The following is a 15,215-nucleotide window of genomic DNA, read 5'->3' as shown; positions in this document are numbered from 1 at the left end:
AGAGTATGTGTCATGTCACACGTGTCATCGCTCATGTGATTGGCTTGTAGGGCACCTATGACTAGCATTCCCAATGATCATCTGTACTAGATTCGGAACTTTCAAACCTATAAGTCTGGTATCAAAGAATGAAGTACTTAAACAAGGCATCCTTGGTATCTCAAGTTTAAGGATCAGATACACAATTGGAACTACAAAATTATTATCTAACAATGAGGTATCATTAACCATCTAATATTCTACAAGTGAATCATTTAGTGAACTCATTCTCCGATGAGCACCTGTACTATATCTCTAATGTCCACACATATGCAGTTATAAGACCAGCTACCCCCATCATATAGACAAGTATATAGCATACCGGTATGTTCGATTATCTCGATATCTCTCTCGAGTAACATATGACTAGGAATATTTAGAATCTATGTTTAAAATGGAATTGGTCTTATTATTATGATCTCATAATGATCTAATTCCCATTGTATAGATCTAATGATATCACAATATATATCCATCATCCAATATAAAGTAAGAAATTATCATAATAATAATAACCAAAAGAAATTGTGTAGTGTATCACACGTGTCATCACTCACATAATTGACTTGTATGACACCTATAATTAGTAGTAACAATGGTAGTTAATCTTCATCTATTGGAGAGAAGGTCGATAGTGAAAATTGGAGGCCTCGAGGAAAAAGGAATCAGGAGTAATGTATGTCAGGAAGACTGAATCACTATAAATTGATTTGCCTCTTTTTACTTGTGACCTAGTTTTATTCTTTTTACTCGTAACTCTAACTTAATCAATTGAATTTCTAAAATAGGTTAATTTATTTATCAAGCTTTAAAATGATTAAAAATAATATTACACTAATTCACACCCTCCCACCACTCCCACCCCCCCCCCCTCGACCTCACATAGGGACTTCCTAATATGGGATTTACATGCTGGAGGTATAGTTGGACACCATGGTAGGGATCACACAGTTGCACTTGTAGAAGATCAATTTTTTTAATTTAACGTAGTAAAGAATATAGCTAAGATTGTTAAGCATTGTCACACCTATCAAGTAAACAAAACCAAAAAACACAACATTAGGTTTCAGAGTCTTTCCAATTCCATTACTTATTGAGATATATATTTTGTTAATTATTTTTGGAAGATCCTATAAAAAATATTAGGAACTAAACTTAGGTTCTCATCGACATACCATCCTTAGGTTGATGGTTAGATTGAAGTGGTCAATAAGTCATTGGATGACTTCAATTTTTTATAGGTTATCACATCTAGGATAGGATACTATATATAGTTGAGTTCATATTTAATAACGTTATCAATCACTCAACTAGTATTAGTCCACTCTAGGTTATCCTTAGTTATCAACTTAGAAAACCTATCGATCTTGCCCCTCTTCCCACCCACTTTCGTCTCTCAAATATTGTTGACGCTTTTACTAAACACATTCATGAGTTGCATGATAAGATTATATGAAAGATTACTTTGAGCAATTAATTATATAAGCTAGAAACAAATAAGATTATACGAAATATCCCACTAGGATCATAAAAAGATAGTATCTAGGAGCATAAGTTCTTATAAGATACTACATATGACTAGTAATAATGCTTATTACCCTATTATGAACCGATAGAGCCCACATTAGGGATATTCTTTGACATGCAATAATGACAATGAGATCATTCTTTTTCTTCTATGCTAGTATCTCCAATTCTAGAATTCCATCCATTTAGGAGCAGGAGGAGAACATCCTAGATGACTAGCTCATGATCTCTCCCATTGACCGAGAGCAAATATATTTGATACGATGACATAGACAATCCAACCTTGAGGACCCATAGATTTCAAAAGAAGACTTAAAATTGACAAACCCCAACCTCCTAGAATAGTATCTCAATTTTCATTCTTTAGAAATGAATTTGTCTAATCTAGGGAGAGTTGATGAGGATCAAAACACCAACACACTATTATAATGGTCCAAAAGAACATGGAGAGCTTTGAATTTTTATGTGAGTCTTATGAATCTTAAAGCTCATGGAGGGCCTTTCCTATACATATTTTATTTTCTTATTAGATTATAGTAGAATTTATGCATAAGATAGTCATCCAAGGGGATGTCATGCATATATCTTAAAGTGTGCATGGTATAGAATCTTAGAGTAATTATATATCTTCATCCTATGAATCTCTAACCCTTTCTCTTTTATAAGGGGATATGTGATATTCATGCAAAGGTAGATACTTATATTTATCCTACGGATTCCTACCAAACACTCCTCTAGAATGATATATATATGGTATTCATGTAATGGTAAATACTTATCTCCACCCTATAGATCTCTATCCATCACTTTTCTAGGAGGGATGCAGCACTCATTCAAGAGACATTCATTCTTATAAAAATATTATAAACCTCACATTTTGAAATGAATGAATGGAATAAAGAGTTAAGAGTTTATAGTTACCGAGAACCATAGGTGAGATGTCTAAATGAGGAAAGAGTACTCAAGTGAGAAGAAAGTCCTCAAGATTGAGAGGCATTGTCATATTTATTCTTTCTCTTTTGTTCCTCCCCATTACCCTTCTCTTTCATCTTCAACCATCACACTAGCATCATCACTATCACAATAGAACCACCACTTAGATCGTCATCAATATAACCCCTATCAACAACTACCATCCGACGCATTACCTCTTCATTATCCAAGCTAAGAGCAATAGATCGTTTTCAATTATGTTAAGAGCTATTTCCGAGAGAAATATTCTCTACCCTCATAACCTAAGTGATGTATTAACTTGAGAAATATGATTAATTTAATCCTTTGACTGTATCTTATTTAGAACTAACTCTTGACATACTTTATTTTTACCCCTTCCACCCAAGAGCCTTTTAAATCCTCTTGTTTCAAAAAATTACTTGATTAGAAAGATAAGTTACTGTCCTTATTACTACTACTTGTCTTTTTCAAGCTATCTAATTTTATCATCTCTCATTATACCTTTTATTTTTGCTCACCACTCACCCCTACATTTGAAAGATGGATGCAAAATATTTACGTGGAATTTGATTCAGACTTTTTCTCCTCTATGGGCTTTTAGAAATATAATTAAAGATATTCCACATAAATTGATCTTTTTTAATTCCTATATAATCATGAAGTGGAAATGAAACAGTGAACTGATTAACCCAACCTGATAAAATAATTAAAATTGTATCATTCTGGAGAGGAGAGTGACCCTCTCATTTGTATTATTTTTTTGTTTATGGTGCTTCTTTTCTGTTTTTAATGCTCAAGTAATTAAAAATATATATATAATCTACGTGCTTCCCATTGGTCATGTGTTGCTGGCAGCATACTCAATGATTGTTGGGTGTTTAAGGTCTTAGGTACAACACTGGCTGTCAATTAAATCTGCCCGCAGATCTCTGGCTGCATGCAAGGTCAAGAAGGGTACTCAGTGAAACAAGTTGATATCGGTTGGTTGGAGATGGTCGTTGACCCTATGCAGCGTTAAGTTGGTTGACTGGACGTCTCAGAGATGGCAAGCCCACTTCGGGCGTTCAGATAACTAGTACCCTCCGAAAACGAGTAGTACATCTATCGGGTTCCGCCGCGGGAAACTTTGATCGAGATCTTGTAGGCTTGGTTTGTCATGGTTCAGTACATTTTCAGGTATGTATACATGCACTTGTTGAAGGAAATTGAACTCTCGACGACACTCATTGATGGTGACCCAACTCAAAGGGCACGACCCATTGCTAACCAGACAAGATGTCTACTGGTTTAATATTTAGCTAATCGAAGCATGACAAAGACAAACATCTCTTCACTTTTTAGCTGTTCTACTTTTCGGACAGTAGTGAGACAATGGTGAAGCTTCGCTTGATAAGTCAACAAGTCGTCGCCGGATATCATATCACTAGATGCAGAGGTGAATCGGTGTCGATTGCAGTGGTTATTAGATTTTCCGTCAATCAAAACCACATCAGACACTCATGTTTTCTCTGTCGACGATATATATATATATATATATATATAAATTTTCCTCTACTTCAAAATGCATGTCTCCGTCATCTTTTCCTCGTGTTTAGCTTCGCACGAGAGGATAAGACTCGGTCAGTCCACGTTCCATGATAGCTACTACTCCAGTCCTCAGCCGAGGAGTATCAGTCTTGCGTACTCCCCCCCCAGTATACAACAGTGACGAAAACAATGGGAGGGAGATATAAGGTCCCACGGAGTTCCTTGGGTTGATCAGGACTCCACGGAGACGATGGTGTCAGGGCATGTAGAGTTTGTTGCCGCATTTGCACCGCCACGCCTCTGGGTAGTACTCGGTGGTCACCGGAGTGCCGGGCGGCACAGCCACGTGCACCGGGTTGCACGGGGTGCAGTCGCCGCACTTGCCCGTACACCGTGGCGGGTACGACCCCGGTCCGCCGACGAGCTTCCTCCGCCTCGCGGCCACCGCCACCTGCAGCCAGCCGGCTTTCAAGTTAGCACGAATAACCCAGGCAAAGTAAAGCTGCGGGCGTGCTTTGCCAGGCCCCGGGGCCTGCAGAAGCGCAATCAGTGACTCCCGTGGGTGAGCTGGCGGCGCAAGTTAGCCGAGGACCAGGGAGGCCCCACTTACACGGTGCGCGGCAGACGGTGTCCTCAGGCGTCCTCCCCGCACACCCACACTGCGCACACACACCCCACACCACCCCCGACCCGCCGCCCGCGTCTTCTTTTGCCACCACTTCTTTGCTGACCCGGCTAACATGCGCCACTCGTTCAACAAGGATTTAGAAGAACAATGGCGTAATTTGACTGCGTGACTTGCTCCCCTCCAGGCCCACGCCTTACTTAAATGGCGATTAGGTAGTGATCGGAGAAAGAACAAGAAAGTATTAGGAAGAGGAAGAGCACCTGAGAGTGGGGGTCAGTCGCCATTAAGCTTCTAACACCTGTGACAATGACAACAGGGATGTAACTATGCACGGACGCTGAAAAAATTAACCACACAATGCCAAAGCTGCTGCTCAAAATGCTAAGATAAGGTTATGGAACAATCGGTTATGAAACAGACAGGAGAAAAGAGGAGAGATTCGGAGGACATCAAGAAGAATGGATCTCAACATCTAAGTCGTAGATATAATAGCTTGTGATCTTGGTGTCTTCAACGGACGAAAAAAGATATATTGGCAGGTTAAGATGAAGGGAAGGAGACTCTTTGACATTCAAACCTTAAAATGAAGTAGAGGAGATGCATTCTGTCTCAGGAATCAATTAGCTGAGGATATAAACAACAACCAATGAAATTACCCACCGGTATGCCCAAGATGAAGAAAAACGGAGAAAATAATAGAGAAACACAAGAAGGCAAAGATTAGAAATGCTTCATGTTGTCTAACTGTCCAAGAAAAAAGATAAAGAAAAAAAATATATAAGAAAGAAGGAACATCGAATCCCGCTTACCGAGACGAACGCTCCGGCGATAGGAAGAGCTCGAAAGCACAGCAAAAAGAGAGAAGAGGAAGATGAAACCGCAGCACAAGGTTATAGCCTCCTTCATCATGAAACCATGTCTCCTCCTCACTCTTCTGGACTCCATCAAGCTTAAAAGAAACCGAACCAAACCAGATGGCAAATGATCCGATCAAAGGAAGCAGAGAAGCCAAGATCTGAAACAGTTAGTCTCGATCTCCTTTCTCCGCCCTTAATCTCACTCTCGCTCTCTCCCTCTGTTATTACTGTAGCAGTAGCAGATCTATGAGGCCACCTCTGGGACAAGATGGGCAGAGCAATTTGATCTTATTCATGTGAGAACGCTTTGTGCTCCTCTCTCTCTCTCTCTCGCACGCTGACAGTCTACTGTTCGCTCTCTTGTATCTTCCCAGAACTGCTAGTAAAAATCTCTCGTAGATTATAAAACTCCCTTCGTTCTCTCCGGTTCCTCAAGGTTTCTTTGAAATGACAACTTTGGCCTTGTGTATCAAACTAACCAAAAATATATCTTCGGACATGATGGCAGTGCTCAGGTGTTCACCTGCAACCTCTTGCTACGACGAAAGATGTATATTCCGGTTTTACACAGTCGACAGAAATATGAAAAAATAAAAAATAAAAATGATATGCGACAAAAGATTCTATCGCCGTCGAATTGCAAAGATGCATAACTTGAGGGACCCAAGATTGCATGATTGTCCCTATGAATCAAAGAACTGAATTGGAAGGATCGATGCCGGTCTCATCGTGGAATTAGATGACCACAAGTAGTCGAGCAACACCTAATTAGTGGTCTCGAGATACTTGTATTCGTGGTCCAAATAAGGCCGGTAGATTTCTGAATGATATGGAGGGACTGCAATTGAGATCGGTTGGTTACATCTGACGAATGGTGAGGATGTGTTTGCTAGTGGGACTCGACGGTGAATCTTGGCTTAGACTTTAGGTCTAACGGAGATGCAAGTTGCCTGTGTCAATGATTCTGCCATCCTTCCTCCTATGCTTGACGATACCTATATAACTTGTTGACGACCGCTGTGGGTTTCGGATATGCTTAATCTGTCAGGATGAACTGAGAACGACCTGGGTCTCGATGACGAATCCATGGAAGCAAATAGTACTTGGATAATACAGCGATTCATTACATGTCCTACTCGAAATTCACACGCGACAAGCTAGCGCAGGGCATGCATATGCCAAAAGATCAAAGCCTTCACCACATGAGCAGCAAAATGAATAATGTGATCAATGGCAACCAACGGTAGATCTTCGACTCTCGACCCAGACGACTATTGCAAGACGTAGACATCCACCAAACGTGCATGGATGGTGTAATTATTTATGATCTGAAAACGACTAGGGAACCAAATTCCTGAAGAGAGGTAGTAGCGATGGCATGCGTGTAGCAAGCTTGACGAGGACACCTACTAGTGGTTCACATGATTGATCCGAAAAAGAAGGGAATGGATATTAAGAGAGGGCCATGGTGGTCATTTGGAGAGGGAGGATAACCAAATAATGGGGAAGGTAAGCGGAGGGGAGGGGGAGGAAAGGGACGCATCGGTGAGTGGAGCATGGCAGACTTGGGTCAAGCCGTCCTTTTGCCCCGCCTCCTCCGTTTTCCTTTTTTTTAGGTTTATTGATTTTAATATATTATTATTATTATTAGTCTTCTTCTTTCACTGCCTTGATTCAATATTTACCCACTGCCTGGATGTACCGTTTTGCCGGTTATAGTATATTTACCATGTCCCAGAAAACCATGGTACCTCGTCGTCAGTTATCCTCGTAAATAGACTGTGAAAACAAAGTGAGCTGGGCGACGTCCACCGGTTGGACGATTCCGATTGTCCGCTCCGGAATGGAAAGAAAACCTTTTTGGACCGCCAGCAAGGAGGAACTCAAAGAAGGCCAACACCATCCGACTCACCCTTCTCCTCTTTGGGTTATACACTCTCCAACTTTACACTGGTAGTACGTACTCGGCTGAACTTATTTTAAAGTTCCAAACTGCGTAGAGAATGGAAGTCGAATCGAAATAGAGCGGGGGAAAAGTCCCGTGCATGGTTTTCGAATTGGTTCGCGTTCGCTCGCTCTTTTGCTGGAGACTGTCATCCACCACTACCCTAAGTTAACATCGTCCTTTACAAGATACATCTGCCGGGATGAGCAACGACGGCCTAATGTCGCGGTCAAAGTCGTCTTATATGGGTAATCTACGTTGTGGTGTTCAGCGGTTAGAGGAACTGATGGTTTCGGTATCTGGTGATTAGATTGGATTAGTTCCATTTCTAGTTTTTTTTAATATAAAAATTTAAAATAAAAAAATCATAATTTTATTTTTAAGCTTTGAAAAATAGATGTATAATGATTAAAAAAAAGTAAAATTAAAAAAAATTTAATCGTTTTCTATGTGGAACGTCTTGATTGTTCCTTTGGTTGATAAATCGAACAAGTATTTATTATTTTTTGTGGACTATCTTTTATTTTTGTTTCTCCATTTTGATTTAATCATTAATATATTTTAATTGATTTGGGAGTCATACTCGAACGGATTTCATTTAGGATGCATACCCCTATACTCATGCTCTACGATTACTGTTGATGCCCAAGTAGCTATATTTATCTTACAATCATTGTCAAAATTGAAATGGTTGTTATGTATCATGCTCATCATTCAAAAATTGAAAATTCTATATGTATAATACTGTTACCAAACTCAAAAAAAATTAGTTAGATAAATTTATTTTTATAATAATAATAATTATTTTTACTACTTCTATTAATCTCTCTAACTTGATGCCTAGAAGGAGAAGTTTAAGAGGTAGTTTATTGTCTATTATAGTTTACACTATAAGTTAATGACTAATTCTTTTATTTCTCTTATTTTTTACTAATATCAATATCTAATTCTAAATTTTCTTAATAAGTACTTAAGTTATTACTCAATCCATCTATTCTACAACGAGGATAAAAAACAAAAGCAACAAAATAAATCGGTGAAATCTTAAGAAAATAATTTGTTCATCTAGTTTTTATTGTCATAATAGTTATGTGCAAATCATTATAATGTTCATATTATTCTAAGGCTCCAGCAATATTAATGCATATAATTAAGAATATATGTGCAGTAGGATAATAAACACCAAATAATGTATAAGTAGCATCATTAAAAACTTATAAAATTTTTAAAACTTTTGTGCATTCCAATGTTGTAGATATAAACTTACTTGTTTTACATTAGTTGTAATAAAAGTACATAATAATTTTTTATACTCAACATTTTCATTAGTAATTCATAATTGAATTTGATCGGGTAGCGACGTCCCTATGGAATTTTTGAATCTTTTGTCATTTAATCTATAAAACCTAGCCCACTCTTTCATTACCATTTAAAATAATTGCTTGATAGTAGAAAAACAAAATTTAAGAGATCTAAGACATTCTTACATATAAAAATTCAAAACATAACAAGAACATATAATATGAAAAGAAAAAACCACCAAAAACTGATTGATACATTTCTTGTAATTCAATAATAGAAATAATATAGATGCATTATCAAAACTAATTAAAAAATATCAAAAAAAAAAATTTAATCTCTTTTCTTATAAAGATTATAAACGATACATGTAAAAGTAAAACCAAAAACACATCTAGCTGTAGGATTCAAAGCATTTTGATAATAAACAACAAAATCAAGTTTTTCACCAATATTAAAAGAAAAATGTTTGACATCAATAAGTCTCGCTATTCATGATTTTTTTATGGAAAAATAAAAAGTTAGATTAGTTGGATACCTGAAATTTTGACTTTTGACTTTTTCCATCCCAACTTATATAAGGTGTTTTTTCTCATATTTAGGAAATATTTCATATCCACCTCCTTTGAATTTAAAAATTTTAAAGCAATAGTTGCTAATCACTTGGAACAAGTTATTGGTATTTCGGATATTCTTAAAATGAAGTTTGAAGATGTCCAATTTAATTACTTTGGTCACCGTATCGAATTTTTCTTAAAACTTTTAATGTCTGAGTGAAGTTATGGTTTCTACTTGCCATTGAAATTATGAAGAGAGAACTTAAGAAGGAATTTAGTGTAAGAGAACTTAATATAACTTAAGAGCATTATGACTGTTTAATCAAATGTGTAAGGGAGATGCTTGGGGACATTTATAAGATTTTTGATGATTTTTTTCTAAAATAACTTAAGAGAGTATCATGATTTTTAAAGATTTTTTACTAATTATTTAGCTGTTAGAAGGGATAAATTTATTTATTTTTTATATTTTTAGATTTTTAAAAAATAAAAAAATAAAAAATCTATAAAAATAATCGTTTATATTATTATTATTGGGAGGGATAAATTAGTCATCTACCCCTACATCCCCCAAACAGTCAACCGCCAGACAATTGGGCTCAAACAATCAACCTAATATTCAATCAAAAGTTTATTTATATTTTTTAAATAATAGATCATCAGTTCAAATCAAAACCATTGATTTTAGTTTTTAAAAACTAGAAATCATAACCACACTGTCTAAGATTAAGTTTAGTTCAATTTTTAACCAATAATCCTTTGGATTGGTTCGATTTTGATTTCACCCCGATTTATTTCGATTATCTCATTTCTTTTGTTACCTATATTTTTGGATTTCTCATGAGATAAACATATGTATACTATTTGGATGATAATACAAATTTTAGAAACAAGGGTTAGAAGAAAAACCGTGATGAATAAATGAAGAGAGAGAGAGAGAGAGAGAGAGAGAGAGAAAGGATTCGATGGCTTGCTTGTTCCAACTCAAGGAATATTGGCTTCGTCTTGCAAGCTGTGCTTGAGACATCATGCAGGTTGGTGTGGGGTTGGAGATTGGATATCACCATCCGTTTGGTTTTTGGCTCATCCTATACACCATGGCGTCCACAGGCTACCTCGCTAGGGAGTGGCCTCACTTGTCTACGATCGAATGTGGCAGGCAATGGAAGGCCGAGGAAGGATTACATTTGAACGGCCTAGTGATCGAGCTCCATCCATGGACTCACTCGGCGTGGTCTTCAACTTGGAAGGAACGAGTCCCGCCTTGGACCTACCGAGATCAACCATGCGTGTTCGATCTGGTTCCAAACCACTTGGTCGTGTGTATGAGTCCTGGCTGGCTAGCTGGACTAACGGACTACAGTATGAGATCCCATGAAACCCATAACTCATCATCACCATCACCCGTGCAGCAGCCTTACCGCGTGTCCGGCGGTCCCTCCGACGGTAAGATGTGACGGAGCATATATTTGCCAGGTTTGACCATGTTTCTACCACTGGGTCGAAGATGGAACGTGCATTACCTTCACAGGCCCGTACGACGGGACCAAGCCGCCGCCTTGCGGATGATTTGCCACCGCGCGGCAACGAGACTATACTTGTACAGCCTTCGGGTGCAGTGGGTATATATACATCAAGACACCTTCACCTTGCTAAACGTTGTCTGACCTTTCAATTAAATCATGTGATAGACCTTCGTCCACTTGGTTGCACAGTAATTCTCTGATGTGGTGACGTATTATGATTAGTTGCAAGAAGAAAATAAAAATGCAATATGCCTTTGTATCACTTATTTAACCAATAATTCTTTAGGTTGACAAATTAAGTTCTATTGTATACAATCAAGTCCGTTTCCAATCAAGACCTTCGAATAAAAATGAAAAGAATTCTTAGAACACTCAAATTTTTACTCAAAATGCTGGGACTAGCTATGGGGTTTTTGCATCTGTTTTTTCTTTTGTTTTGTTTTCACCTTCTTTTCCTCCTTGAGGTTCGTCAACCATATATCATCACCAAGTCTCTTACTCAATTTCTTTTGTTTGCAGATCCTTCATTTTCATTTATTCCTTTAATTATCGTAGGAAAATGCAGTTGCTTCAAAAGTACGTACGTAAAAAAATGGTTTTCCACACAGCTGATTGGTAAAGTAAATTTTGCTTGCTACGGACAAAGTGGCTAAGGATGAACAATGGTCATGCAAGAATTGAACCATATATGCAAAAGAGGACCAGCCATTGATGTCATGGGACGAGTAGCATTGAATTTTTTTTTAATGATAATATAAGACTAGAATAATAATAATAATAATAAATATATAAAAGAAAGCCTCTCACTTTCACAAGTGCATTATATAAAAGAAAAAAAAATAACTACTCTAGTGCAAGGAGTGAACTTTATGAACACCACACCTTTGTATGTTTTCGATATGCACGGTAGATGCACTATATACATAATATGAGAAACAAACTCAATTTATTTATTCATTCTCTAATGATTTATTATAGTATTCTTATCCCTTTTAATAGGCTAAAGTATAAAAAATAGAAATAAAAGATCACATTTGCATCAAATTAAATATATGACCAATTCTTTCATTCGAAGAAAATAATATTGTTAACTTGATTTGAAAAATAATTTTTCTTTTTTGATAATATTCTTAATTCATAGATATGAATATTTAATTTTTTTTATCAAAATTAAATTTATTTTTTTATATTTATTTCCTTTTTCTCCTCCCAGAGTAGATATCACATGCAATAACTATAATATATAATTTTATTTAATAAGAGATAAACTAAATTGTTTTCACATTATATGCTTAAACTCATCTCGAGTCCATATAATTGAATTATGATTCGGCCTTCATAATAAAATTAAAAAGAGATGAACAGACCGATAATAATGATAGCAAATCTGAGATAGGTGAGTAGTAATGGATTTTTTTCCCATAATATAAAATTAAAAAGAGATGAACAGACCGATAATAATGATGATATAATAAAAAATAATTCATTTTGTCTCAAAGAGTAAACTCCCAATGAATGCCTCGTGCCTTTGCATATCTCTCGCATCGATGATAAAATTCGGAAAGATAATTGTGTCCTTGCACTAGTTACACATTAGAAACAAAAATTATTGACTCATTCTGTGATGATGCATCATAGTATTCTAGCCCCTTTTTATGGGCCAAATTACAAGCAAAAAAATATAAAAATAAGAAACTTTATAATTACATAAAATTAAATATATAGTTTCTTTTTTTTGAAGAATATAATCTTTTCCAATTTGATTTTAAAATAATTTTTTCTTTTGATAATATCTTTATTTGATAAACTTTTATTTAAGATACAGAGCCAAAAATTTAAATCTCTAAAAATTTTGAGATATGAACTGTACAACTATTGGCACTAGGCGATATTACCATCATAACATTTGATACTATAAATTTGGACTTTGATAGTATTACTATCATCATAAATTTGAATTCTGGATAATAGTACCGTCGCTGTAGATGATACTACTATAGTTATTATAGGCAATACCACTATCGAAAATGCTAAAAACTATTCCTGTCATCTCATACTCGTTCCAGAAGCCAACAAGCAACATTGTGCATGACTGAGCTCTTGGGACGGATTAGTATGGGAGTTTCGGGAACAAGCAACGTTCTTTGAGTTGCGCATTAGCAAGTTCACTTGTTGAATTTAATTGAATCTGAATGACACCTAAGAATTGGATGAAAAACAAATATAAGTGAGTAACCAGACTGCTTTGCTTATCTTCTTGAAAAAGAGAATGAAACTGCTTGACAGAGAGCTGTCTGGCCAGGACGAGATACTTCTCTTGCAACAATAGTTAGGCCAGTATAAAGAAAAAGACTAAGAATTCAATTTCAAATCATCAAATCAATTAGCATAAGAACCTAATAAAACACGTATAGATGAGGGTAAACCGTTAGAGCTACCCAAGAAATTTATCAAAGGGTAATTTGGCAATCCAATAAAGATAATAAAGCAGAAAAATAAAAGAGACAAGAATATCGAATTTACGTGGTTCGATCAATTGACCTATGTCAACAGACGAAGGAGGAGCAAAACACTTTCAAAACCCAAGCTCTTATTTATAGTTATAATAGGAGATAACAAGTTTAGTTTTCTCGATGTGGGACTATGTGGGACTTGCCAAACAAATAAATCTCCACTTTGGCATATCCCAATATTGACAATTAACAAAACTTGCTCCACCTTCGTCACAAAAGCCTCAAACCAAGTCTAAGCACTGCTTGAACTTGTAAATCGGAAGAGGCTTCTTAAGCATATCAGCTGGATTGTCCTTTGTATGAATTTTCTGAACAATGACCTTTCCCTCAACAATGGTATCCCGAATAAAATGAAACTTCACATCGATGTGTTTCATCCTCTCATGATACATTTGGTCTTTAGTCAAATGAATAGCACTTTGACTATCACAATAAATTGTAGTAACACCTTGATGCAGACATAATTCGCCGAACAAACCTCTTAACTATAAAACTTCTTTGATCGCCTCTATCACTACCATATATTCTGCCTCTGTAGTAGATAAAGTCATGACAGGTTGTAAGGAAGCTTTTCAACTAATTACACAACCGCCAACGCAAAAAAATATAACCTGTCAAAGATCTTCGTTTATTAAGATCCGCAGCATAATCAGAGTCGACGAAACCAACTAAAGTATCACGATTTTTTCTAAACTCCAAACAAGCATCTGAAGTCCCTTGCAAGTATCTGAGAATCCACTTCACAGCCTGCCAATGTATTTTACCCGATCGAGACATATATCTGCTAACCACACTGACTGCTTGTAAAATATCTGGATGAGTATAAACTATTGCATACATAATATTACCAATGGCACTGGAATATGGAACTTGCACCATATATTCTTCCTCTTCAACTGATTATGGTGACTGAGTAGCAGATAGCCAAAAATGACTAGCAAGAGGAGTACTCACTAGCTTAGCGTTTTTCATACCAAACCTCTCTAAGACTTTCTCGAGGTAATTTTTCTGGGTTAGAAATAATTTCCCAACTCCTCGTTCTTTTTTTATCTCCATGCCAAGAATTTTCTTAGCTGCTCCCAAATCTTTCAATTCAAAGTCACTACTCAATTGCATTTTCAAAGTGTGAATTTTTGATAAATTCTTAGCTGCAATAAGCATGTCATCAACATAAAGCAATACATACACAAAAGAGCCATCGGTTAACTTCTGGAAGTAGACACAACTATCATACATGCTCCTCGTGTAACCATGACCCAAAATAAAAGAATCAAACCTCTTATACCACTGTCTTGGAGACTACTTTAATCTATACAGGGATTTCTTTAACAAGCAAACATGGTCTTCCTTACCGTCAACTTCAAATCCATGAGGTTGCTCCATGTAAATTTATTCTTCAAGTTCACCATGTAAGAAAGCTATCTTGACATCAAGTTACTCCAATTCCAAATCATACATGACAACTAAAGCAAGCAAAACACGAATAGAGCTATGTTTAACAATAGGTGAAAATACATCATTAAAATCAACACCATGTACCTAACTATAGCCATTTGCAACCAATTGTGCTTTGTACCTTACATCTTCAACCCTTGAAATACTTTCCTTCCTTTTGAAGACTCATTTGCATCCAAAAATTTTCTTACCCGAAGGCGGCTTCACAAGATCCCAAGTTCTATTTTGATAGAGAGATTCAATTTCTTCATTCATCGCAATCAACCACTTAGCGAAATTATCACAAGAAACTGCATCTGAGTAGGTAGTAGGCTCACCAACTTAACTTGTTTCTTCTGCAATAGATAAAGCATATGCAACCAAATTTACATATCTTTGTGATGGTCAA

At 36.4% G+C, this 15,215-nt stretch overlaps 1 protein-coding gene across 2 annotated transcripts; it reads right to left on the bottom strand.

The window, feature by feature from the left end:
• Positions 1-3,830: 3,830 nt before the first annotated feature.
• On the bottom strand, positions 3,831-5,992 carry LOC135651926 (EPIDERMAL PATTERNING FACTOR-like protein 4). Of its 2 annotated transcripts, XM_065172571.1 has the most exons (4): positions 5,485-5,992; positions 4,936-4,973; positions 4,658-4,867; positions 3,831-4,498 (listed from the first exon to the last, which is right to left on the bottom strand). In XM_065172571.1, exons 1-4 carry the CDS (start codon positions 5,618-5,620, stop codon positions 4,304-4,306), a joined length of 579 nt encoding a protein of 192 aa, XP_065028643.1. In that variant the 5' UTR covers positions 5,621-5,992; the 3' UTR covers positions 3,831-4,303. The 2 variants fall into 2 exon arrangements, with proteins under 2 accessions (XP_065028643.1, XP_065028648.1); XM_065172576.1 differs by lacking the exon at positions 4,658-4,867 and having other exon boundaries at positions 5,485-5,925.
• Positions 5,993-15,215: the final 9,223 nt, after the last annotated feature.

The sequence above is a fragment of the Musa acuminata genome, chromosome BXJ1-4, assembly GCF_036884655.1.
Source record: "Musa acuminata AAA Group cultivar baxijiao chromosome BXJ1-4, Cavendish_Baxijiao_AAA, whole genome shotgun sequence".
Lineage (NCBI taxonomy): Eukaryota > Viridiplantae > Streptophyta > Magnoliopsida > Zingiberales > Musaceae > Musa > Musa acuminata.
This window is presented reverse-complemented; position numbering and strand designations above follow the sequence as displayed.